Source organism: Mustela putorius, unplaced genomic scaffold (assembly GCF_011764305.1).
Source record: "Mustela putorius furo isolate JIRA1106 unplaced genomic scaffold, ASM1176430v1.1 tig00003871_pilon_pilon_pilon, whole genome shotgun sequence".
Lineage (NCBI taxonomy): Eukaryota > Metazoa > Chordata > Mammalia > Carnivora > Mustelidae > Mustela > Mustela putorius.
In genome coordinates, this window is record NW_025422023.1 from 14,410,870 (window position 1) to 14,435,630 (window position 24,761).

Here is a 24,761-nt window from a genome sequence, read left to right on the forward strand (position 1 = left end):
TCGTGCTGGAAGTGTGCCTGTGGAGTGGGAAGCGGGTCATCACTCTGGTGTGGGGGAAACGGCATGGGGGCAGGCTGGGAGCCAGGGCCGGATCCCTGGAGTCGGTTTCCTGGATCAGCAGCGGACCGCTGAGAGACACCGGGGTTGGGCGTTCTGGGCGAGAGCACCCTCGTGGAACCAGGCGTAGGCCCCGGCACGATGAAGCGAGCCTGACTGTGCGGCGGGCCCACAGGCCGGTGGACGGTCAGTTCTTGACGGAGCCTGCCTTCTGTGCATTTACATGTGAAATTGTATGCAGGGGACTATGGGATTATGTTGCTTTGCCTTTGTAATTACATTGCATACTTATCTAAAATTAATTGGGCTTATCAGTGACAAGACTGTCTTCTGCCTTTCCGCGGCTGCGTCCAGCTTCCTGTCTGGTGGGTTCCTCTGTCCCGTGGGGCCTTTAGGCGTGTTCTCGCTGGCCCTCAGGGCACAGAGAGAGGGTGGGGGGGGCGTTCACTGGTGAGAGCTGGGGACGGCACACTCTTTCTTGCCTTTCCCTGAGGGTGTTTGGTCTAGGGGCATCTCCAGAGTGAGGGGGCGCAGGCACAGAGAGCGAGCACAGGAGGGACCGTGAACTGGAAGAGGTCGTGACAAGCTCGGGGTCCTCACCAAACACGTCCTTGTGGCCAGAGGCTCTCTCAGGGGTGTCTGTGTGCCTGCCCCGTTGACCGGAAGCACCGTGGCACCAGCACGACTGGCCTTGCCTGTTGAGAGATAGGCTGACCTGGCAGGGGCTTTCCTGGCAAACACGGCCGACCGAGAAGGGGCGGATCTAAGTCCCATCGCATGTATGTGTGTGTTTTTGTGCGGGAATTCTAGGAGGCTGAGGACTGTCTTTAGTGGGTCCACTGGAAAGCAGGGAAGCAAACCTCCAGCTTCTAATTTGCTTGAAAGGATTTAGATTTTTAACATGAAACAGCAGTAGCCTTTCCTTTAATGAAATGCCATGCGACGCTGGCTGTGGGATCGATGGTATTGAAGGGAGAAGGGGCCTTGGGAGGCCTTGCACAGTGAGAGCGGGTGGCTGGGTGAGCTCTCTGTGCAGGGGGGAGGGGGTGCGGGGGAGGGGGTGGGTGAGGCCGGCTGCAGGATGAGCTCACGAGTTGCTCCTTGCTTCTCCTTGTTGCCGACCTCGAGACACCGGTGGCCCCTTAAACATTTTGGGTGTATTTCTTGATTTCCTGTGAGTGATCAGTGGCTCTAACTCTGATTTTATCAGATCTCTACCATTAGACGTTTAGATCATATATTTTAAAAGTTAGAAATAGTGCTGCAGTGACCATCTTGGTACATATTTACTCGCGTTTTGGATGACTTCTTTCGGACGGTTTCCCAGAAGTGAAATCACTGGCTGAGGGAATGTGAGCGTTCAGCGAGGCTGGGGTGTGTGCTGGCGGTGTCTCTCCCCGGTAGATAGTCGTAGAATTGCCTCAGCCTTGCTTCCTTGGTGAAGCCTAGAGCATCTCCTGAGTTGCGTGGATGCCTGGGCCCTGCACCACCACGCTCTGTGCATCCCTGGGCCGTGGCTTCCTCCGCAAGGGTGCAGTTTGCCTTGGGTCGGTCTACAGGCCCCCGCCAGCTGCGAACAAAACCAGAAGTGACATGTTTGCTGGGGCCTTTGGCCGGGCTTTGGGTGGTGGAATGGAGTTGGGAGTCTCTGGGAAGGCTGTCCTGCTCTTCCACCATCCCGCCATCTACGGGGTGGGGGGCCCCAACAAATTCTGGTCTCTCCTTCCCCAGTTTTGATTGAACTTCCACACGCCGAAGTCCGTCATCAGACTCCCACCAGCAGAGCCTCTTCCCAGCCCTCCTTCCTTAGAAGGCAGTTGGGGTTCTATAGCCTTTAAGAAATTTGTCATCCAAGTTTCTTTTAAGACATCTCTACTGAGATATAATTCACATACTCTACCGTTCAGCATTTAAGTGTATGACGCCGTGGTTGGCAGTGTGTTTGTACAGTTGGGTGACCGTCACGACAGTACATTGGAGAACTCAGAAAAGGGACTCTGTGCCCATTAGCAGTCATCTTTCCCTCCTCCAGCCCTAGGCAGTCACTAGTCTGCTTTCTGTTGCCTCTACGGACTTGCCTGTTCTGGACATTTCGTACACAGACAGTCCCCGACTTACAACGGCTCGACTCTGTGATGGTGTGAAAGACATACCCGTTCGGTGGACGCTGTACTTGGAATTTTGAGCTGGGATCTTCTCCGGGGCGAGTGATTCCTGGGCTGGTGACCCTAGTATGCTCTGCTCCTGTGATGCAGGACAGCAGCCACAGCTTCTGGTCGGCCTCGCCATCACGAGGGTCAGCAGCGCTCCGCGGGCGCCCTTGCTGTTGGTCACTTTCCATACAGTGTCCGGTAGGTTACACGGGCTGCCCAGCCCTGCACTGTGGGCTTCGTGCGAGCTGACCCGCGCCCCTCCATAGGCGAGCGTGAGCTTCTGAGCACGTTATGTTGGAGGTCGGCAGGGCTGACCCGTGATGCTTAGTAAGTTTGGTGTATTAAGTACATTTTCAACTTACAATATTTTAAAGTGATGATAGTTGCGTTGGGCTGTAGCTGCATCCATCGTAAGTTGAGGAAGATCTCTAAGTAGAATCATGTAATGTGTGGCCTTTTGAGAATGGCTTCTGTCAGTTTGTGTAACACTCTCAAGGTTCGTCCTTGTGGTAGCAGGTGTCCTGCAGGTTGGTTTTTCTTTTTTGGAGAATAATAACCGCATTACCTGGACGGGCCACACTTTATTTGTCCGTGCATCACCTGGTGGATGTTGGGAGCATTTCCACGTTTTGGCTGTTAGAAACGCTGCTGCCACGAATGTTCCTGTACGTGGTTCTGTGTGGACGTGTTCTCATTCCTCTTGGGGGCGCACCGGGGGTGGGGCTGCTGGGTCCTCTGGTGACTCTGTTTGCCTTGGAGGAGTTTCCAGTTTTCCCACATGGTTCATTACAGCCGCCCGAGTGGCTGCGGTGTCGCATCGAACCATGGTTTTGGTTTCCCTGATGGCTGGCGATGTGAGCAGGTTTTTTCTTTCTCTTTTCCAAATTAAAAAAAAAATATATATATAGTTAATATACAGTGTAGTATTGGTTTCAGGTGGAGAATTCAGTGACTCAACACTTACACAAGTGCCTTCCTTCATGCCCTACCCCTTCCAGCCCCCCCCAGTTCGTTCTCTTCAGTTAAGGGTCTCTGATGGCTTTTTCCTTCCTCTGTGTTCATCTGTGTTCTTTCTTAAATTCCACATATGAGTGACGTCGGATGATAATTGTCTTTCTCTGACGGACTTTTTGCAGTCAGCATAGTGCATTCTGGCTCCCTCCGCGTCGTTGTAAATGGCAAAATTTCAGTCCCTTTGATGGCTGAGTAATACTCCAGTGTGTGTGTGTGTGTGTGTGTGTGTGTGTGTTCACACACTGCATCTTCTTTTTCCGTTCATCTGTCAGTGAACATTGGCTGTACGTGGTTTGACTTTGTTGGTCATGCTGCTGTAAACATCGGTGTGCAGGCGCCTCTAGAATCAGTATTTTTATATCCTTTGCATAAGTCCCGAGTAGCGCGTTGGCTGGTCGTAGGGCAGCTCTCCTTTAACTGCCCGAGGGGCCTCCATCCCGTTCTCCACGGCGGCTGCGCAGTTTGCATTCCCACCAATAGTGCAACGAGAAACACACTTAACCAGACTTAACTGTCAAACTTTCTCCGCATCCTCGCCAACATCTGTTGTTTCTTGTGTTGTTGCTTTTAGCCGTTCTGACAGGTGTGGGGTGGCATCTCATTGTGGTTTTGATTTGCATGTCCCTGATGGCTAGTGATGTCACGCAACTTCTCACGTGTCTATTAGCCATCTGGATGTCTCCTTTGGAAAAATGTCTTTGTGTCTTCTGCCCATTTCCAAACTGGATTATTTGTTTTTGGGGTGTTGAGTTCGATAAGTGCTTTACAGATTTTGGACACTAGCCTTTTCTCAGAAACGTCAGCTGCGATATGTTCTCCTGTTCCGTGGGCTGCCTTTCAGTTTGTTGACTGCTTCCTTTGGCACATGCCGAAGCTTTTATCTGGGTGAGGTTCCCATAGTTCATTTTTGCTTGTTTCTCTAACTTCTGGCGACGTGTTGAGTAAGAAGTCATTATGGCCGAGGTCAGAGAGGTTGCTGCCTGTGTCTCCTCTAGGATTTTGATGGTTTCTTGTCTCACATTTAGGTCTTTCATCCATTTTGAATTTATTTTTGTGTCTGGTGTAAGATAGTGGTCCAGTTTCATTCTGCATGTGGCCATCCACGTTTCCCTACACCATTTCTTGAAGAGACTGCCTTTATTCCCATTGGATATTCTTTCTGCTTTGTCGAAGATGACTTGACATCTAATGGGTCCATTCTGGGTTCCCTATTCTGTTCCGTTGATCTATGTGTCTCTTTTCATGCCAGCTTCGTACTGTCTTGATGACAGCAGCTTTGTAAGAGAGCTTGAAGTCCAGAATTGTGACGCCTCCGGCTTTGCTTCTCTCCTTCAGGATTGTTTTGGCTATTTGGGGTTTTTGGTGGCTCCATACAGATTTGGGGATTGTTTCTGTTCCAGCTCTGTGAAACCTGCTGGTGGTATGTTGATAGGGGCTGGATTACATGTGTAGTTTGCTTTGGGTAGTATAGACATTTTAACAGTGTTTGTTCTCCCAATCCATGAACCATGGACTGTTTTTCCATTTCTTTTTGTCCTCTTTAGTTTCTTTTGGAAGTGTCCTGGAGTTTTAGAGTACAGATCTCCTAGCTCTCTGGTTAGGTTTACTCCTAGTTGTCTTGTGGTTTTCCGTGCAGTCGTAAATGGGGTTGACCCCTCAATTTCTCTTTCTGCAATCGCGTTGTTGGTGCCTAGAAATGCAACAGATTCCTGCACATTGATCTTATATCCTGCACCTTTGCTGAATTTGTGTATCAGTTCTGATTATTTTTTGGTGGAGTCTTCTGGGTTTTCTACATAATACAGAGTATTATGTCATCTGCGAATAGTGAAAGTTTGACTTGTTCCCTGTCAATTCGGATGCCTTTTATTTCTTTCTGTTGTCTGACTGCTGGGGCCAGTCCTGTGTCAAATAGTCGTGGTGAGAGTGGAGACATCCTCGTGCTCCTGACCAGAGGGGGAGGCTCTCAGGTTTTCCCCGTCGAGGACGAAATTAGCTGCGGGTCCTTCGTATATGGATGGCCTTTACGACGCTGGGGTATGTTCCCTCTACACCTACTCTGTTGAGCATTTTTTGTCAAGAAGGATGCGGTATTTTGTCACACGTGAGCATCTCTTCATGCTTGTTGGCTGTTAGTGTATACTCTGGGAAGAAATAATCTATTAAATATTTTGGTCTCTTTTTAATCAGGTTATGTCTTTTTACTGATATCCAAGACTCTTAACATTGAATATTTGTTCCTTCTCGCCGGTCGCCTGGAGGATCAGGCTGGAGGAAGGGGCTGCATGGTAGCTGGCTGTAGGCTTGCAGGCTGTCCTGTGGCAGCCGCCCCCCTCTGCCCCCCACCGCCCCCAGCTCTGCCGCAGCCGTGTGCATCCCTGGTTTAGCCTCACGGGGCCCAAGTCCCGTGGTACGCGTTTGCGATGAAGCAGTCACAGGCAAGCATATTGTTGGGGTCCTTGTAGGAAAGCCTCGAGCCAATCCGGATGCTTCCGCTGCTCATCTGCAGGAAGAGAACTTTCTCTTGCAGGAGAACCGCCGATAGTGAGGACGTGCTGAGCCGAGGACTGGGTTTGCCTTTGAGGGCCAGTGTGGCTGGGCAGCTGGTCTTGAACTTTGCAGATGGTAGGGTCAAGCAGAAGCAGGACATGCACCAGGGAGGAGGGGAGAGTTATTTTCCCGGCATGGCTGACAGAGTGACTTCTGCCTTGGTAGGATTTGTTTTCCCCACTGCGAATAAATTGGGTGTGTTCACTGAGGTAAATTATGAAAATGAGAGAAAGTAAGAGAAACGAAGAAAAGAATTCTACTTGTGATACACGCAGCTGTGTCACAACCAGCGAGACCAAGGAAACCGTAAACAGATGACAAGAAAAGCAGTGAGATTACCAGAATCCTTTTTGATGTCAAGACACACAGTACTGTACCGTGTTCCTTTTGGTTCTGACTTGGTCAGTGTCTTCTGGTGAATAAAATGCTTCCTGGAGATTTGTTCTGAAATCACTCGAGGGAAGAATCCTGTTCTGCCTAGGGAATGTGCTGGGGCACCTGTGAAGGAGAGAGGCATTATTTGCCCGTTTTAATCGTAGGAGTGTTTTGTGTGGCAGTAAATGGGGGTACGGAGTGTGGTTCTCACAGGGAAGGGGGTGGGAGTCTGTGGCTCCTTGTGGGGGTGCTGTGCTAGCCCAGGCCGCTCTCTTTGTGCAGGAGTACTTGAAAGCAAATAATACGCTTCTTTCTTAGAAATGTGTTTTCTCTCATTTCAATGGCCTCAACTGTTAAACATAGTGCAGTTTCTAGAATAAAGAGCTTCTCTGTTTTAGTTTTTCAGTCCTTTTAAAACATTTATCTTTTGGGGGTTTTGCGGTGAGCGGCACAGCCAGAGTCTAGAATGCAGCCGGCGAAGCCGTGTGTTTCCTTGCCGGTGGCGTGCGGGTTCTTAGGTCTGTGAGCAAAGGAAATGGCCAGAGACCCCAGAGGGCCCCTACCTATCTTCTTCAGAACTCTCCGGATTGCAGGTACACTTTACCTCTTGATAGAAGAAAGTCCCAGAAGGGTTCTTTCCCAATACGCCAGTTCTGCAGATTCGTGCAGTTGAGCCGTGTGTTGTTACTGCCTGTCTACTCTGGAGGTGTGAGGGTTAGCCTCTTCTCCTTCCCTCACTGTTTCTCGGACATCGGCACTCACTGTGACTCAGGTTTATGACTGAGCCGGGAGGACCTGTGGCAAACTGTCTCTTGTAGCCCAAAGTTGTTAATCTGGGGGGCGAGGCCATGATTCCTGCCTGGGTGGGGGCTCTCACTGCCTCCTGTGCCTGGGAAGCAGGCCCCCCCAGCTCTTTCTGGGGGTTCTGGGCCGTGGTTAGCGCCCCCCCGCCCCGGTTCTGCTTGGCCTCTCCTCTGCCAGTGGTGGGCTTAGCTTTCCCCGTTCCGGGAAGCTCCGCCCCTCGCCGGCTTTCCATCGTTCTGAGCCTTCAGTCTTTCCAAGGCTTGTTGCTGCTGCTTGTCTGCTCTGCCTCCTCTTCCGTGCCTTGTCCTCGTTGGTCACCTTACTCCTTTACCGTCACGTTGCTGAGGTCTAGGGTGCGGGCAGAGGCAAATATAGGGAAATCTAACTCGGCTTCCAGGTGCCTCTCAAGCCGCAGCTCCCTGGGAGTCTTTCCCGATGTCACCCTTCTTTGCAGGAGAGGCCGTCGCTCCTTCGGCATCCCGTGTCAGCTTTATCATGTGGCACCCCTTCGCACGGGCGTTGTTGATTTCTTCCTCTCTACTTGCCCTTGAGCTGCTGGAGGGTAGGGACTGGGTCTGATTGTGCCTTCCAAGGCCAGCCTGGCTCCCGGTTGGTGGTAAGCATCGGTCGATGTTGACTGAGTAAATAAATGTGTGTGACGGACTCCGAGGAGGGCCAGTGTTTAAGTGGCCGTCTTCCCAGAGGCATCTTACACAGAGTGGGTGCTCGATAAGCGTTGGTCAAGTGGGCTGATTTATGAGACTCTCCTGGACGGTGGCTTTTAGGAACAAGAAATGTGCTTGCTTTGCAGATCCTTTTGCTGGTGAGTGCTCAGCTTGGAGATTAGATTCCCATTTAAGCTTAAGTGATTGCAGCGTACATGCATTTCTTACTTTTATTCCAATTTGCCCCCAGTTTTATTGCTAGAAAAGATTTTTGAAAATCAGGATTAAAACCAGTTAGAAAGAACTTTGTGTTAGGAAAAAATAGCTTAAATTATGGTTTGATTTTTCTGTTATTCCTGGCTTTTCTGAAAAAGGTGCTTATAATTATGAGTTCTTTGCATGCACCATTTTGTGACAGATTTCTGGTTCAGTCTCAAATGTGATATTTTACATCCAATTAGGACGAATGAGTCCCAATTGCTTCATGGTTTGGGTTCACGTAGTGTGCTGAATAATTACATCAGTAAGCATGGCAGAAGCATCTTCCTGCGTTTGTGGAGTGTGTCACTGCTTACAAATGCTCTCCTGTGTATCGTCTCTGTTCCTGGTGAAAATTCTGTGACGTAAGTGAGACTGAGACTTTTTTTTTTTTTTTTTTTTTTTAACATCTTATTTATTTATTTGGCAGGCAGAGAGGCAGGCAGAGAGAGAGGGGAGGAAGGCTCCGTGCTGAGCAGAGAGCCCGATGCGGGGCCCGATCCCAGGACCCCGGGATCATGACCTAAGCCGAAGGCAGAGGCTTAACCTACTGAGCCACCCAGGCGCCCCGAGGCTGGTATTTTTAATTTGTTCTGTGTTCAGAGGAAGAAGTTGGAGCTCGGGAGATTAAGGGGCCTGTCTGAGGCCACACAGGTTCTTGCTGGCTCCCGAACCCAGGTCCATGGAGTCCACAACCTGTGTTTGTTCTTTTGTGCTTGTCTGCTCCTTCTCTGCTTCATCCAGTCCTCGGTGTGGGGGGAGGGCCTGCTGTGGCAGTTTTCCAAGTGGGAATTTTATTGAGAAGTAGACCCTTACAGAAGAGATTAAGATGGCATTATAATATTGGTGTTTTCATCGAAACTTTGCAAAATTTTAATTCTCAGAAAACAAGTTCTCTGTTGTGGAAGGAAGACGTGCTCTTTATTTCTCATTCGCTTTCTGCTTATTAAAGTTTTTCTTGCATTTCTAGTGATTTCACAACATGATTCCAAGAAATACAGGGATAGGAAGCTAAAAGGAAAGCCCAACACGAGCTTTAAACAGGAGCACTTGGGCAGTTGAACTAAAAGGGTGGAGAGAGTATGCCACGCAAGTACTGGTCATAAGAAAACTAATTTGTTTATAGTAATATAAGAAAAAGACATTCAGAAAGAGACAAAGAGGATATTTCATAATGGTGAAAGGTCCAGTTCATTGAGTAGATATATCTTTCCTAAAGGTATGTACTTAGTAATACAGCTTCATGATACATGAAGCAAAAATGGACAGAAATGAAGAGAGGAAGAGACACATTCACTATCACAGGCAGAAATTTTAGCACCTCTCCCTGGATAATTGATAGAATAGGTAAATTAAAGCATCAGAAAAGATATAGAAGATATGAATCAGTAAAGATGTGAAAAATACTGCTGTCAACCAGCTGGATCCACTGATTTATCCACTACGTTTGGACATAGACCAACTGAAGAAAGCACATTCTTTTCAAGGACATGTGGCACATTCACTGGATAGACCATATACCTGCCCTGCCAAAACTAGTCATAATAAATATCAATGGACTGAAACAACACCATGGTCATCTGACCAGATGTTTTAATTTAGAAATCAGTGTAGCAATAAGATATCCAAGAAATCAGCAAGTATTTGGAAATTTGTCAGCGTACTTTGGAGTAACTCATGGATCAAAGAAATCACAAGAATCTATGTTGAATTGAGGGATAGTGACAATACCTTATGAAAACCTGTGTACTTTGGAGTAACTCATGGATCAAAGAAATCACAAGAATCTATGTTGAATTGAGGGATAGTGACAATACCTTATGAAAACCTGTGTGCTACTGGTAAAACAGTGCCTGGAGGAACGTTTATGTGTTTAAATGCCTATCTTTGAAAGAAATAAAGGCTTCAAATCAATGATCAAAGCTTCCACTTTAAGAAGCTAGGAAAAAAGGAAATTAAATGAAACCAAGTAAAAGAAGGGAAATAAAACAGGGGTGGAAATCAGTAAATTGGGAAATGGACAAACAGGAAGAAGAATCAAGAAAATCTGAAGTTCATTTTTTACAAAGATCAATAAAAGTTCTAGTTAGATTTGATCAGTGGAAAGAAGAGAAGACACAAATTGCAACATCAGAAGTGAAAGAGGACACATCAGTATAGACCCTACAGATATTAAGAAGATACTAAGGGCACATTATTTGCAACTTTATCCCAGTAAATTCAAGAACTGACACAAAATGGACATATTCCTTGAAACACATGACCTAATAAAACTGATACCAGAAGAAAAGGAAAGCCTTAGTATGCCTACATCAATTAATTTTTTCTTTTAAAGATTTACTTATGTATTTTTGGAGGGAGAGAGAGAGCTTGCATGTTCATGAGAGTAGGGGAGGGGTAGAGAAAGAGAATCTCAAGCAGACTCCCCACTGAGTGCAGATCCTGATGTGGGGCTCAGTCTCAGAACCCTGAGATCATGACCTGAGCCAAACTCACAAGTCCAAGGCTTAACCTAGGTGCTCCCTAAAAAAATTTGTAACAAAAAAAAAACCCTTCAGGGGCGCCTAGGTGTCTCAGTCAGTTAGGCATCCGAATCTTGATTTTGGTTCAGGTCATGATCTCAGGGTCCTGAGATCAATCTTGACATAGGGCTCTACTCAGTGAAGAGTCTGCTTGAGCATTTCTCTCCCTCTCTGCTCATCCTCACTCTCTCAAGTAAATAAATAAGTCTTTAAAAAAAAAAAAAAAGAGGCTTTCACACGAGGAGAGTATCAGGGTTAGATGGTTTTCCTAATAAATTCTATCAAACATTTAAAGAAGAAATAATACCAATTCTCCAAAAGCTGTCTCAGCAAAAAGAGGAAGAGAAAACCCTTCTCAACTCATTTTGTTAAGGCTGCATAACCCTAATAGGAAAACGTTACAAAGACAGTGTGAGGAAAAGTAGCTAGAGACCAATATCCCAGATGAATGTAGACAAAAAATTTTTTAAAAATATGTTAGTTGACTTTTGCTTCAACCATGAATGATTAGTTGCCAAAGGAATTGCTCTTCTGTCGTGAGTAAGTAGAAACTTGGATCATGTATGTGAAACAGCTGTTGTCAGGCATCGTGTTTAGACAGTGCAGAGCTGTGGTCCCTGCGAGAAGGTGATACACAAGGGGGATTTCACATTCCCTGCATTTGTGCTTGGAAGCAGTTTCCAGGCTGCAGCCCAGGAAGGGAACAGAAACTGAGACAGACGGTACGGAGCCCGTGCTGGAGAGCAGAGTGTTCCTTCCAGAGACAGAGCCCACATAGCTGTGGGTGGGGGGGCTTCAAGTCCTTGGTGGAGTGCTGGCCGGCTTGTGAGTGAGGTGACAGTCCGTGAGACAGGGGAGAGCGTCCCCAGAGCTCACAGAGGCGTGGCTGCTGGGTATTGCTGGCCATCGCTTGCTGCAGGAACTGGGAACTGGGAGTCGCTCTCTCTACCAGCAGAATGTGGGAGAAACCCTGTGTGCCCAGGACCTCAGTGCTCTGCAGGGGGCTAATGCCAGAGAAAGCAGCCTCCAGGAAAGAAGACCCAGCACTCGCTGCAGGAACTGTGGGCCAGAGCCTGGTGAACGAGGTGTACGGGGACTTGACGGAGAAAGCCCTTCTGCTCCAGTGTCCCTCTTCCACTCTGTACTGAAAAGGATGATATCATGCCAGGCGGCCAAGGAGAAGTATTTACAAGTCCCAGTTCCATGATTGCAGAGACAGTAAATCGATAACTGGCACACCTGGCATTCAATAATAATAAAAACCCCAGGCATGCAGTGAAACAGGGAAATACGATCTAGAATCAGAAGAAAAATGTGTTATTAACAACAGATAAGATGATGAACAACTTAATAAAAAGATGGGTAAAAGAGTTCAAGATAAGCATCATAGAAGCTATAGAAATGGCCAGAAAGCACACAAAAATCTGTTTAACGCCAACATCATTAGGCATCTCAGAATTGGTAATTAAAATGATAATGAGATGCCTTATTAGAATGGCTAACATGAAGGACGGACAGCTCTGGATTTGGACCAGGATGTGGAGCAGTTGCAGCTTTTATACGTTATGGGTGGGAAGTGCAAAATGGTACAAGCATTCTGTAGGCCCGTGTGGCGGTGTTTTATAAAGGTAGATCTGTCTCTGTCCTATGACCAGCAGTTCTGCTCCTTCCTGTTTGCCTCGTAGACATGGAAACACAGACCCACACAACACAAGACCGCACGAGCCGTCGTAGCTGCTTCAGCATAGGAATGAGCGCTTGTGCACGACCCGGCTGTCCGTGGGTACGCAAGCCGGTGGGACGCGTGCCTGGCGTAGAGTCGTATTTGTGCTTGTAAGGAATGAGTCACTGGTACTTGCAGCATTATGACTCTGACATTTTTTGGGCACAAGAAGCAGGCTAGCAGCAGGTACATTCTGTCAGTACTACTTGTATGAATTTTAAGATCAGGCAAGGATAATCTGTGGTGATCGCTATCAGGAAGGAATTAACTTGGAGTGGGAGCAAAGAATTACAGAAAAGGGTAATAGAAATGTTCTGTTTCTTGTTTGTGGGGCTAAATTCTTTCATTGCCTATAAATTATATGTCAGTTAAAAAATATGAGCTCCCCCCCCCCCCCCCCAAGAAAACCACATCTGCAGGTGTAGAGGAAGGAACCGCACGTTCTTCTCTCCAGCACTTACTGCCAGGCTGTGGCAAGGCTCTTCCTCAGGACACTAAAGCAGCAGAATCATGGCATCTGACCTGCAGGAACACCTAAGCCGCTTCTGGACGTGAGGTTGGTGCTCAGACACCGCACCGAACGGGGTGAGGTGGGCTGGCCCCAGGTGTTCCCGGCGCTCGCGGAAGAGGGCATTGGGAGAGGCCTGAGTTGCCAGGAAGGCTTCATAGATTCAGCAGAGGCTGAGCTGGGCCCGGCAGGTTGGGTGGATTTTGAAGAGTTGGAGGTCGAGTTGGAGACATCCCGGGAACTCTGCCTCTGTGGGAACATGGTGGGGTGTGCACTGGAAAGTACTGCTTCCGCGGCCCGCGAGCCGCTCTCTGCACCCTCCCCCAAGGCTGGCTGTGCTTCCAGGCTCCGGCGCGCATGTACAGAAGGACTCAGTGCGCGGCCTGGGGGGCTCCGTGGGCTGAGCGTCCGACTCTTGATTTCTGCTCAGGTCATGATCTCAGGGTCCTGAGACTGAGCCCCAGGTTCGGCTCCGTGCTCAGCACGGAGTCTGCTTGTCCCTCTCCCTCTGCCGGCTCCCCCGTACGCTCTTTCTTCTCTCTCATAAATAAAATCTTTTTTTTTTTTTTTTTAAAGATTTTATTTATTTATTTGACAGAGAGAAATCACAAGTAGATGGAGAGGCAGGCAGAGAGAGAGAGAGAGAGAGAAGCAGGCTCTCCGCTGAGCAGAGAGCCCGATGCGGGACTCGATCCCAGGACTCTGAGATCATGACCTGAGCCGAAGGCAGCGGCTTAACCCACTGAGCCACCCAGGCGCCCCTCTCGTAAATAAAATCTTAAAAAAATACTCAGCGCACCTGCACTCTACTCTTGTTCATCTTCCCAGACTGATTTACTTACCCAGGAGAGCACCTGTTCTTCTCCGTGGCGGTGTTAGAGTCCAGCGTGCGGATGTAACGGTGTTTTAATCATCCCCTGTTAATGGACACTCGGACTGATTCTCGTTTTTCCTAAGACAAGGCTCAGATGAACACCCTGTGAGTCATCCCTTACAGATGTCCCTGAGGAAGGGATTTCTTCAAGGGAAGCTGCTCCTCGGACATTATCCACCTTTCCACATTAACCAACCAGGGGACACCGGGCGGCTTAGTCGGTTAGCCGTCTGACTTCTGGTTTTGGCTTAGGTCCTAATGTCAGGGTTAGAAGTTGAGCACTGTGTTGGGCTCCCTGCTGGTGTGGACCCACTCAAAATAGAAACAGAAGAAACAATTCGAGCGAGAAAAAGTTCTCTTCATATGCATTCTGACCAGACGGAGAGAGTAGGCTCGTCAGGACTAGGTATTGCTCATTTGAAACTGAATGTAATTTGTGATAGATTTTCTTGTTCTAATGATGTAGTTCTTTAATCACCGTTGAGAGTACGTGCCTATGAAGATGGGCATTTCTTAGGAATGGCTACATGTGTCAGCCATGCTTGGTTCCTCTTTTGTGAATTCTCCATTTTGTATAGATGGCTCATTCTTTTTTCTGTGTTCTTTCTGTATTAGTGATGTTCATGTTTTTGTATTGTACGTTGTATTTTTCAAGTCTGTCATATTTAAAAAGATTTTATTATTTATTTGAGAGAAATTTATTTATTTCAAGGGGGGAGAGGCAGAAAGGGAGGGAGAGAAGCAGGAGCCAGACGGACATAGGGCCTAGTCCCAGGACCCTGAGATTATGACCTGAGCCGAAGGCAGATGCTTAACTGACTGAGCCCCCCACGTGCCCCAAGTCTGTCTTTTTTTTTTTTTTTTTTTTTTTAGTATTATGGTGGCTTTCACCATAGTCATTTCAAACTTTCATACAGTTTGTTAATCTTACCTGTAGTTCTCAGATACGTGATTTGCCGGGAAGGCCCTTCTCCCATCAGAAAATAGCAAAATACTCATCTGTGTTTTCTTGTGTTTTTTTTTTTTTTTTTTTTAAATTCACTTGACAGACAGAGACCACAAGTAGGCAGAGAGGCAGGCAGAGAGAGAAAGGGAAGCAGGCTCCCCGCTAAGCAGAGAGCCTAATGCAGGGCTCGATCCCAGGACCCTGAGATCACGACCCGAGCCAAAGGCAGCGGCTCTAACCCGCTGAGCCACCCAGGTGCCCCTTCTTGTGATATTTTTATCCCTCCTTCATACACACACGTGTCCACGTGTCCACACGTGCACGCACACACGCACTGTTTAGGTCTTTGGGTCTTTACTCGCTTAGAAATAGTTTTCGTGGGAAGACTCAGGGTCTGATTTCCTTTTCCGGAGACCCATGGTGTCCTGCTTGGACGGGCCCTCGATTTGAGAGGCGGCGGGACTCCTGCGTCGGTGCAGGTGGATGCGGCCGTTCGTCTGCGCCCCGAGCTCCCAACCTGGCCTCGCCCCCCAGGGCCGGGCTCTCCAGCGCTGCGGCCCTCACCGGCTTGCTTTGCAGGGGCCCGTCCTGTCCCGCACTCCTCCCCCAGTGTGACCGGCTGCTCTAGGCCTTTGATCTCCCAGAGGCGCTTCGTGTCCCCTCGCCAGCTGCAGGACACACACGGTACGGCCCAGCGGCGTCTCCCGGGCTTGGCGCCGGACAACGAGAGCTTCCGCGTGGTGGCGGACAGCTCGAGGTGTCCGGCCCGGTCCGGGGGCGGGTTTGGTTGCGGGTCCGCTGTGTGCGGCCGCCCTCCGAGCCGCTCTCCCTCTGCCCCAGGCTTCGGAAGTGGCCCATCAAGTGTCTGCTTGTGACCACGGGCCCCTCTGATCCCTTCTTCACCTGGTGGCCAGGGCTTCCTGTCCGGTGTCCCGTGGACTTGGGAATGTCCCCTTCCGGTCCCCGTTCCCGCAGTAGTTTCTCCTCCTCTGTGGGTCTTTCCTCAGTGCGCATCTCCTCAGGGAAGGCTCCCCGGGCCGAATTTCCTTCCCACCTTCCCCGGCTTCTGTCCCGACGCCGTCCTGCACCGGCTCGCAGTTCTCTGCGCGCCCGATGCCCTCGGCCGCGCCCTGATCGCTGCCCTCGAAGTTCTCCTTAGTGTGTGGGGGGGCTTGGGGTTTCCTGTGTGTCTCCACGTCCCCGAGTAAAAGCTTCAGTTTGCTTTCTCTGGGAGTGTCCGTTTTTCCGTCAAGCTCAGGTCTGTAAGAGTTTGCTTGCTTTGCTGCTGGCGGGGCAGAGCTGTTGATTTGGGAACGTTCTGGTGTCTGCCGGTCCTGCCCAACTCAGCCCCCATCGCTGCCTCCCTGCCTGGGCTTCCTCCTCGGGCTGGGTGGGGGCTGGGTGGGCACAGCAGCCCCAGCCTCACGTCTGACCCTCACAACCCGTCGAGGGAGCAAGAGATTGTTGCCCCCGGAAGATTTCTGAAGAACGAGGAGGGGCTTTCTCCTCGGTGGCCCCCAGCTCCCCTGCTGTCTTCTCCGCAGCTCAGATCGGGTCCCAGGCCCATCACGGGGTCCCTCATGGGCGAGGGCGGGGCTCAGCTCTGCGGCAAGCTGTCCATTCCAGCTCCGGTGGCGCGTTCCACTTCCCCTGGGCTGACCCCCGCTCAGTACCGGGCTGTGGGGAGGGGTGGCGGGGTGGACTGTCACTCTGTGCGACTGGGGTTCTGCTAGGAAGGTGGAGGGGCAGACAGGCCCCGGGGAGAGTCTACGCCGCACATCCAGCAGAACGGCCCCATGACTTTCCCACCAGCCCAGCCGAGCACCCAGAGGTAACTAGGAGGTGTCCTGACGGGCAGCTGTGCTTTCATTCCTGGAGTAAATCCCGTGGGCCCGTCTCTGAACATCTGCTTGTGCTTCGATATGCGTGGATCTCGTTTTAGACCTTTTGTCCGTATTTGTGAGTGAGACTTGTCTGGGTCACAGGAAGCTCTTTTAGTAATGGGAGTGACTACAGTGGAAAGATTCTGGGATGTGAAGGTCAGTCAGTTCCTGGGCCGCTGTGGCCGTGTCACCTACCCTCTCTGAGGCTGCTCCTCAGTGACACGGCCGGGACAGCCCTGTTGGTCTCGGGCTGCCGTGGGGAGTACATAGCACCCGTGAAGGCAGCAGGTTCAGGCTGAGGCTGGCACAGACCCAGAGCTCCGTCCTGGACGGGCGTTCAGAGCGCTTGTTTGTGAGCTGCTTCTGGGAGGAGAGAGGGTCGGAGAATGCTAACAATGGAGATTTCTCCCGGCTTTCTTCCTGTAAACCGTAATCAGAAAACAGCCTGTGCAGGAGGAGAGGCCCTGGGAACATGACGGTAAACATTACATTATTGGTGTTCAGATATTAGGTTCCTGCTCTTCATAATATCCTCAGGGTGCGGGGGAAGATTCGCTGTTTTCCGAGATTCTGCTGTGAAGTGCGAGTTATTGCGGTTCCGTCCTCCGATTATTCTGAACTTATTTTACTGAGACTGTAGTAATTGGAAAAAGATTAGATGTCAGGACTTTGTATTTTGTTGATTATATTACCAAAGTCTCTTTAATCGTTTCTTTTATTCCTGGCATTAATCACGAGCTCCTTTTAGAAGTGCCTAATGGTGGATTCCTAACTTCAAGGAAAGAAGTAATTACTTCGGTGTCTGTGGGATTGACTGAGTGTTGATATACCTGCAAATTGAAACGTGTTCTCTAGCCGTTCGGGGCATCGGGCTGAGACACTGGGGAGGCACACAAGGTCTGCTGGACGGCAGGGGCCGGTCCCCTCACCACTGTGTCCGGGCTGAGCCCTCTGGTGCCCTCGGGTGGCTCCACACCGGCGGCTCTGAGCCCCTGTGCCCCTGGCCAGCCCTGCGCCACTGTGGGTACTTGTGGGGACACTGTATTAGTCTACCTGGAACCACATGGCGCAGCGTGAAGACAGGCGTATCTCCGTGACACAAGCTCTTCCAAAAGCAGCCCCGAGCGAAGCACCTCGTGTTCGCAAGCAGTGAGTGGTGAGGGGGAGACGAGGTGCAGGAGCAAGGGCGCACGGGGCGAGTGTTGGCTGCGGGGACAGGTGCTGGTGGGGGCAGTGGGAGGGAAGGAGGGGGTGTATGGAGGGGAGCCGTGCCCCGGGGCCTCAACTGCCCCAGGGAGGAGGGTGTGCAGTGCCCTACCTGTCCCGTGGTGGCTCCGGGGACACTTGCTATGCATGTAGCCACTGCGCACTTCGTGTCGCTTCAGTGTGGACACTTAGCTCCGCTTGGATGGAGGTCGCTCGGCGTCTCTGGCGTCCTGAGAGATGTAGGAGGAACCTGAAATCCTGAAACCCTCCTCACTCAGCCTCGCTCTGGTCTCCTTTACGAGGCCCCTGCCGCCGGAGCACTGACGGAGCGATCCAGGCCTCGTGGGGAGTTCGCTGTTCGTGAACCTTGTTTTCTTTGTCCCTTTCTTGTCCACAGAGGAATTGCGGAAGTTGAGCTGGTCCGGAATCCCGAAGCCGGTTCGTCCGATTACCTGGAAGCTGCTCTCAGTAAGTGTCCGGGGGCCTCCCCCAGCGCAGCCTGGCCCGAGTGTGGCCCTAACCCTCACCCCGTCTTTGCGGCCGGGATCTGGGCCTTTGCCTGAGCTCAGGTGACATTCCCCAGTCTTTGCTTCATTTCAGGCTTGGTTTGACAAGGCTGGCAGAAAAGGAGGGTAAGTAATCATTTGTGACAGCTGTATTCTTTCTCTCTGGTTTTATTATTCTAAAATCTTCGTAATATTTTCAAACCTGTGATAGAGAAAGGATCCATCTTAAAGACTTTTTTAATTCTTAGGAATCCATCACAGTGAAATATGTTTGACCAGTTTTTTGGTTGTTTAATGTACTTTAGTAGGGATGTAAGGGGAGAAATGGGTGCTTAAGTGTCAGTGTTTCCATGATGGAGGCTGGGGTTCCGGCTCCTTACTCGGCTCTAAACTGCCCGACTGTGGACACGGCTGGAGAAGGCCCGGTGGGCGGCTGGGGTGGCCGTGGTCTTCCCTCGGGTTAGTACCGGAAGTGAGCTTGGCCCTGCTGAAAACTTGGGAGTAGTTTATAGACAGCATTCTTCTCTTTTCTTTTTTAAATCATTTTTGGAGCTAAATCAGTAGGGAACTCGAAGTGTTTACTCTGAATTGGGTCTGACTTCCAGTATTTAAAAGACTTTCTTGCTAATGAGTCTTAATAAATTTGCAGCTTAGTATCTCATAATCCTAAATGCAGATGCCTCTCAACAGTGAATATTTATTGATTAAATATTCTCTTGCAATTAAAATTAGACCTGCTACAATTGCTTATTTTACAATTGCTTTCTGTTTGGTGTCTGTTATTTTAAGTATTCATATCTACTTTTCCAAATGTCCTCTACAATAGCTTACAAGCTTTTTTGGTAGAGCTGTGGGAAGTTTCGGCGATAATTTGTTTAAGAGCTTACAGTGCAGTTTTGTGTGTATCTGGGTTGTGCTGCCTCTGGGTGGGAAGCCTTCACGAATGGTTCTGTCCCGTTCCTTTCCTTCGGCTCTCAGTCTGTCTGCGTTGTCCTTGAGCTTCCCTGTGTGCGATGCCCAGTGGCCAGCTGGGCAAGCGTGTGACCTGGGATTCAGTGGGCAGGGGAGCGGAACGGGGAGGAGACGGACGCTCTGCTCTGTTGGTCTGAATGGGAGGGCGGATGCGGTGGGCAGCGTCTGTCAGGAGTGTTGGGGATGCAAGGGAAGGGACGTCTGGGCGTCTCGGGCATGTGTGTTCGTGTAACCCATTAACTGCAGGGGCCCCTTGCCCCGAGACAGAGGGGAATCAGATCCCAGGCATCCCTGTTAAGAGGGGCGGGAGCAGGTCAGGGCTGCCGTATGGGCTGGGATGACAGGCTTGGATGACAGTGGGGGGGGGGGGATGCACGGGGCACCGGAGGGGAGCAAGGGTGGCCGCTGAGCAGGGGTGTGCGTGCCGAGGCTGAGATTCCCCTTTGCGGGGTCTGCAGGTGTGACAAGGTGGGAGGCTGGGGACCGGGAAGGACAGAGATGAACTCGTCTGTTCTGGCCTCTTTTAGGCTTGGGTTGATGGATGAGTTAAAGGGAAGTACTGGGGCCCATGAGCAAAAAACCTGTCTTTCCAGAGTGGCCCGGGGGCAGGGAGGGTGTCACCAAGAAAGGGAGTCGCGGTTCCGGGCAGTGCAGACTCCTGTGGATGGCAGGCCAGGCTTCTCGGGGAAGGGGGGGTGCTTCTGGAGCATCTCGAAGGATGCGTCGGTGTCGTTGGGTCGGGGAGATGGGGGAGGGCGTTCAGCCTGTGGGATGCAGCTGGGGTTGGATGGGCAGGAGCCGGGGTGAGCTGGCCTCCAGGTGGCAGACGGACTGCTTAGATTAGGGCGGGGGTGGGGACCTGGGGGTGGCTAGAGACAGGAGCAGGTCAGGACGTGAAGGGCTTCAGTGAGGGGCCAGGAGGCTGTTTCTGGAGTGGGAGAGCCGGGACCCTCTTGGAAGGTCTTTTGGCTGGTGCCTTCATTCATTTGATCAGCATTTCTCCAGCACGTTCTGTGTCTCTGGCACTGTGTTTGGTGCTGTGAGAGAAGAAGGAAAGAGGACCAAGTCGCTGTTCCTTATGCGGCCTGCAGAAAGAGAGGTGGTTCCTGCCGTTCTCTGTCTCCCCAGGACAGACCGGGGTTTCACCACATGGGAAGGAGCCCGTTCACTCAGGAGAACTCTCTCCCTGCTCAGCCCGGGGCTCTTCCTGGGCCTTTTCGCTTGTCTCAGAGCTTCTGTCCATTGCTTGCTGTGCACTGGGCTGTGTCTGCGCGTGGGCCCCCTGCAGAAGCGGGATCTCTGAGTGCAGAGCTGCAGGAGCAGATGGGTTGGTGTCGTGACCCCAGTCTGGCACCAGGAGGGGCCTGTCGGAAGGAGGCGCTGGGCATCTGGGACAGGGAAACCCCGGGCAGGGAAGGAGGGGCAGGTGGGTGGGACTCAGGCTGCCACAGTAGGAAACCGGCTGCTTCTTCAGCACTGTGCTCACTCCTCATTCAGGGGCGGGTGCTCACATGCCTCCACAGTGCTCTGGGCCCGCACCCGTGAGCCTTCAGATGCCCCCAGACAGCCCGGCGAGACAGGCCCGTGCACAGTCATTCTGCACAGTGCTGTATGCCCCGAGGGTAAGGATGGGCTCTGGGCATCCAGGGGCAAGGAACCCACCAGGCTGAGGGATGTGAGTCAAACAGGGGCATGGACCGGCTGGGAGGAGGAGGTCAGAATGGTGGGGACCGTCATCTCCTGTCCCCTAATGCGGACCCAGGAGCTACTGTCTAGCTGCTGCTTCTCTCCTGGTTCTTCCCAAGCAGACGTCCTGAGCACATTTTCTGTAACAGAAGATTTGGGGAGCACAGTGAAGGATGCTAATCAATTATTTCTGATGTGGTGAGTGTTTGCCATGCATCTGCCCTTGGCCGCAGGCCCTTTGCAAGTGCTGGGCCACAAAAGGATCTTGGAAAATGGTGGGGAGAAAACGCAGCATGCATTTCAGGGTCATGGAGGTGTGGAGAAGGGTCCCACAAATTACGGTCACCTCTCAGTCACTCTCGGAATCTGAGGCTTCATATTCCTCTCTCCTGGGGAACTTTTGCAGATCTTGGTGTCTGGGCCCACAGAACACACTGGAGCCTTGGGGGTAGACTGAGGCATCAGGCTTTGTGCCGATGGCAGACTGCCCCAGGCTGGGTAGGAGCGGGGGCGGCGGAAGCAAACACAAAGTGGTTTTGGGCTCTGGGCCGCCCCTCTTGACTGCAGTATTTTCATTCTGGTTGCACGTCAGTGTGTGGGGAGCTGGGGGAACTACTGATCTCTGGGGTCCCCGGGGATTCTTACGTGTGCCCAGGGCTGGAGACAGCTGTTCTAGAACGTGTGGGTTCCATGTGGGGCAGGGCAGGGCATGCACTGACCAGCCAGGAGATAGGACCCACTGAAGGCAGTATGCCTGGGCCGAGGTATCTGGCTTGACCGAGCGCGTACTGTCGCAGAGGCTCGGCCGAGCCGGTGGGGCGGGTGGCTCGGCGCAGCCCCTCACTTCTGGGACCCTAAACCCAGGACCGAGGAGAATCTGTCATTTGTCCAGTTGAAAAAGGCAACCGAAGCTGCACTTGGAAGGGAGTCTGCCACAGGACCCGGTGAACTGGTGACTTTTCCCCGTCGGTGCACGGCTCGTCCTTAGCGCCATCTGGTGTCTGTTGAAGGCTCTGTTCTTAATGGATGAGTAGGAAGTCTTCCTTAATGGAGAGGGACGGGAAACCTGGCTCTTGTCATTTACGGAGGACTAACATGTACTCTGGCCCAGGACGTGTTGTTAAACCACCATTAATGCGATTCAACATCTAAATTCCATGCAAGCACGGCAGTAACTTCTTAGAAATGAGTGCTGTAGAAAATCGCATTTTTGGCTCATTTTAAAATAACTATTTCAGAAACATTGAACAAAAACTAATTAAATGTCACATTTATGCTGGTGAGCAGAATGGCTAAGAGTGGTCTGTGAGGTGCTGGCATCACCCTGTTTTCTCATGGTGTGTGGAGGGGGGTTCACACTTGCCCCGTGGTGGGGAGCCCCTCGAAGCGTGTGTCACGGGAACAATTTTGATAAAGTGTATGCAGGTATTATTGTTTTACATTTATGATTAGTGTTTTTATAGCATGCTAATATGGCAATTAAGTTTTCTGTAGTTCTGTCATTTAGAATTCATTGCATACTCGAATATGTTTCAGTCGCATAATTTCCAGTCTGGCTTAATTATCCGAAGGCCCCAACGTGCACACATGTGTTTTCCTTTAGGGATGGGAGTATCAGGAGTGAGTGGGGCTTTTATCGCCTCTGTTCCTGGTACGACGTCCTGGCCTTTTAGAATTTCTGTTTTTAATAAGTGAAGTTAAAATCTGGGGGTAGGGAGAAGGGGTGAGTCTTTGTTCAGGGTCACTAAGAAGCCCGTGGTGGTACCACGTGTGATGGCGGAAGGCCGCCCACGCTGTCCCAGGCTCATACCCTTCGCTGCCCCACGGCCCTGGGTGGAAGGCGGCCCGGGCCTGGCACGTGGGTCCCCCCCTGGCTGCTGCACATGTGTCCCCGCTCCTCACCTGCCACTGCTCTGGCCTTGCCGTGAGGCAGCCTAGACATGCTGCCCGAGGCGCTCGACGCAGGCGTGTGACCTTTCTCGGAGTACCTGCTGTGTTTCTCCCTCGACACCGCTGTGTTCTCCAGCACCAGGGCCGACTCCAGACTGATCCAAAACCAGCCCAGAACTGCGTGCTGATACTTGTCGCACGGTAGCTCAGACCTCTTCCTCCGTGGGCCCTCAGGGCTGGGGCGCTCCTGGGTATGGTGGTCCCACAGCACAGCACGGCAAGTCTGCACCAAGTATCTGTGCTGGGCCCTGCGGGACTGTGAGCGTGGGGGGCTCGGCTGGGCGAAGACCGCACAAGCGTAGGGCAGGAACTCCAGCCCGCTGGAGCTCAGGGCTCTAGCTCAGGGCTCCCGCCAGTGCATCAGCGTCCCGGAAGCTCCTGGAGTGGCCGGGGGTGGGGGCGGGGTGGAGAGGTTGCCAAGGTCAGAGTGGTGCCTTGGCGGAGGGCGGGCAGGTGCAGCAGGACGTGTGCTCCAGGCTGGCGCACCCCGGGAGAGGCGTGCACTGGGCTCCATGCCTGTGCGCGGCTGCAGTGCTGGGAGCCGAGCTCCTGGGATGACGGGCGCGTGCCGCGACCACCCGTTCTTGGGCTGCTCCCACGTCGCGGGGGTGGGGGAGGCACCGTTGTCGGGGAACGGCTGCCCGCGGGCCCTTGCACACAGACTGGGAGGGGCGGCAGCCCTGCTGCCAAGGTCAGGGGCCACTCTGCTGCTGCGGCCTGGGACGCACAGGGCTCTGTTGCAGTGGCTCAACCACGCCTGCTGGCACCCAGCAGCCCGCCTCTGAGCCCCAGGCCCAGGTAGCCGGAGTTCAGAGAGAGGCCCTGACCTCGGGAGCCAGAGCCGCTGGCGCCAGTGTGGGGAGGGCGTCTGTCTCTGGGCCGGGCCACAGTCAAAAGCCTTGGCCGCTTCCGGAGCTCCCTGTGCAGCTGCGCTCCTGGTGCCAGCCTGGCCTGCGAGGGTGCGGGGGCCCTGGGACTCACACGGAGCTCCGGTCGGGGGCTGTGTGTAGATGACTCCATAGGGTGGGGACTTGTTCCCTGAGTTTCTGTGAATTGAGCCAGGTGCCCAGAAGAGGGCTGGCCGTGCTGTGTGCTCAGGCCCCGTGACCCTGGGTTGCTGACGAAACTCCTGAGCCTTGTCCTTGCTCTGAGTGGAATAACATCCGTGGGCCCCCGAGTGGGACTGACGGCCGTGCCGTGTGTAGCCCGGTGCCTGGCGAGCAGCCTGGCTCCTCAGCCTGTGGCCGTGGCGACTTCAGGACGGGTACGTGAGTTTCTCCAGGAGATGACGGGCACTGGAGGTAGTGGCAAGGTCAGGTAGGCACAGTGGGTCCCGGTGGTTCTCGAACCAGTGGTCTCTGAAGGCGTCTGTGATGTGATGACACTGTGTCCTCTGTCAGGTCTCGCCGGCCCTGGAGTGGCGGCCCCCCAGCAGGGGCAGGGCTGGGTACCCGACAGAAAGAGCGCCCTGTGTTGGGTGATGCGGCTGCGTGTTCCGGATGGAGCTGGCTGTAGAGGCCTGATCGTGGAGGCACTCGGGCAGGGTGCTGGCCCCGCAGGAGGTCACCGCTCACCCATGGGGGGTCTGCGCGTGGTCTGAGGTGAAATGTGCGGGCACTGAATGTTGGACACAGGAAATTTTCTTACAAAGGAATGAGAAAAACTAATCATAAAGGAGTAATAAAAGGGGCTCCATTGAGGTTAGGAACTCGTCTTCATTAATGGGAGGGCGGGGTGTCTTGGGTGCCGTCGGCCACGACGAGCGCCAAGCTGGTGGCCAGCAGCGCCAGCATCCCGTCGCCGCAGCGCTCACTCCAGCATCAGCCAGCGGGTGGGCGCCGTCGGGGCAGGCGGTGGAGGCGCCTCCGCTGCGGGCTGGGGCCCGGCGTGCTGCTCAAGGGCAGCTTGAGCGCGGGAGCTAACGGAACCGCCTGCCTCCCGCAGCCCGCTGTCTCCGCTCCGCGTACTGCTCTGACAAGAGCTCTTACAGCTCTACAGCTCTCCTCTCTCCTCCGACTCTCCTTCTTCTGCCTTCTTCTTCCTCCGACAGCTCTCCTTCTAATGCCTCCGACAGCCTTTATGGGGGTGCTTGAGCCCTGCCGCTATACA

The 24,761-nt window shown here is 52.2% G+C and overlaps 1 protein-coding gene across 3 annotated transcripts in view; it reads left to right on the forward strand.

Moving 5' to 3' along the window:
- Positions 1-24,761, forward strand: part of TBC1D22A (TBC1 domain family member 22A) — a 296,923-nt gene that overhangs the window by 66,184 nt on the left and 205,978 nt on the right. For all 3 annotated transcript variants that reach the window (XM_004775436.3, XM_013047255.2, XM_013047256.2), the window contains one exon: positions 17,936-18,006. In XM_004775436.3, coding sequence (XP_004775493.1) covers positions 17,936-18,006 — 71 coding nt within the window. The remainder of the gene's footprint in view (positions 1-17,935; positions 18,007-24,761) is intronic.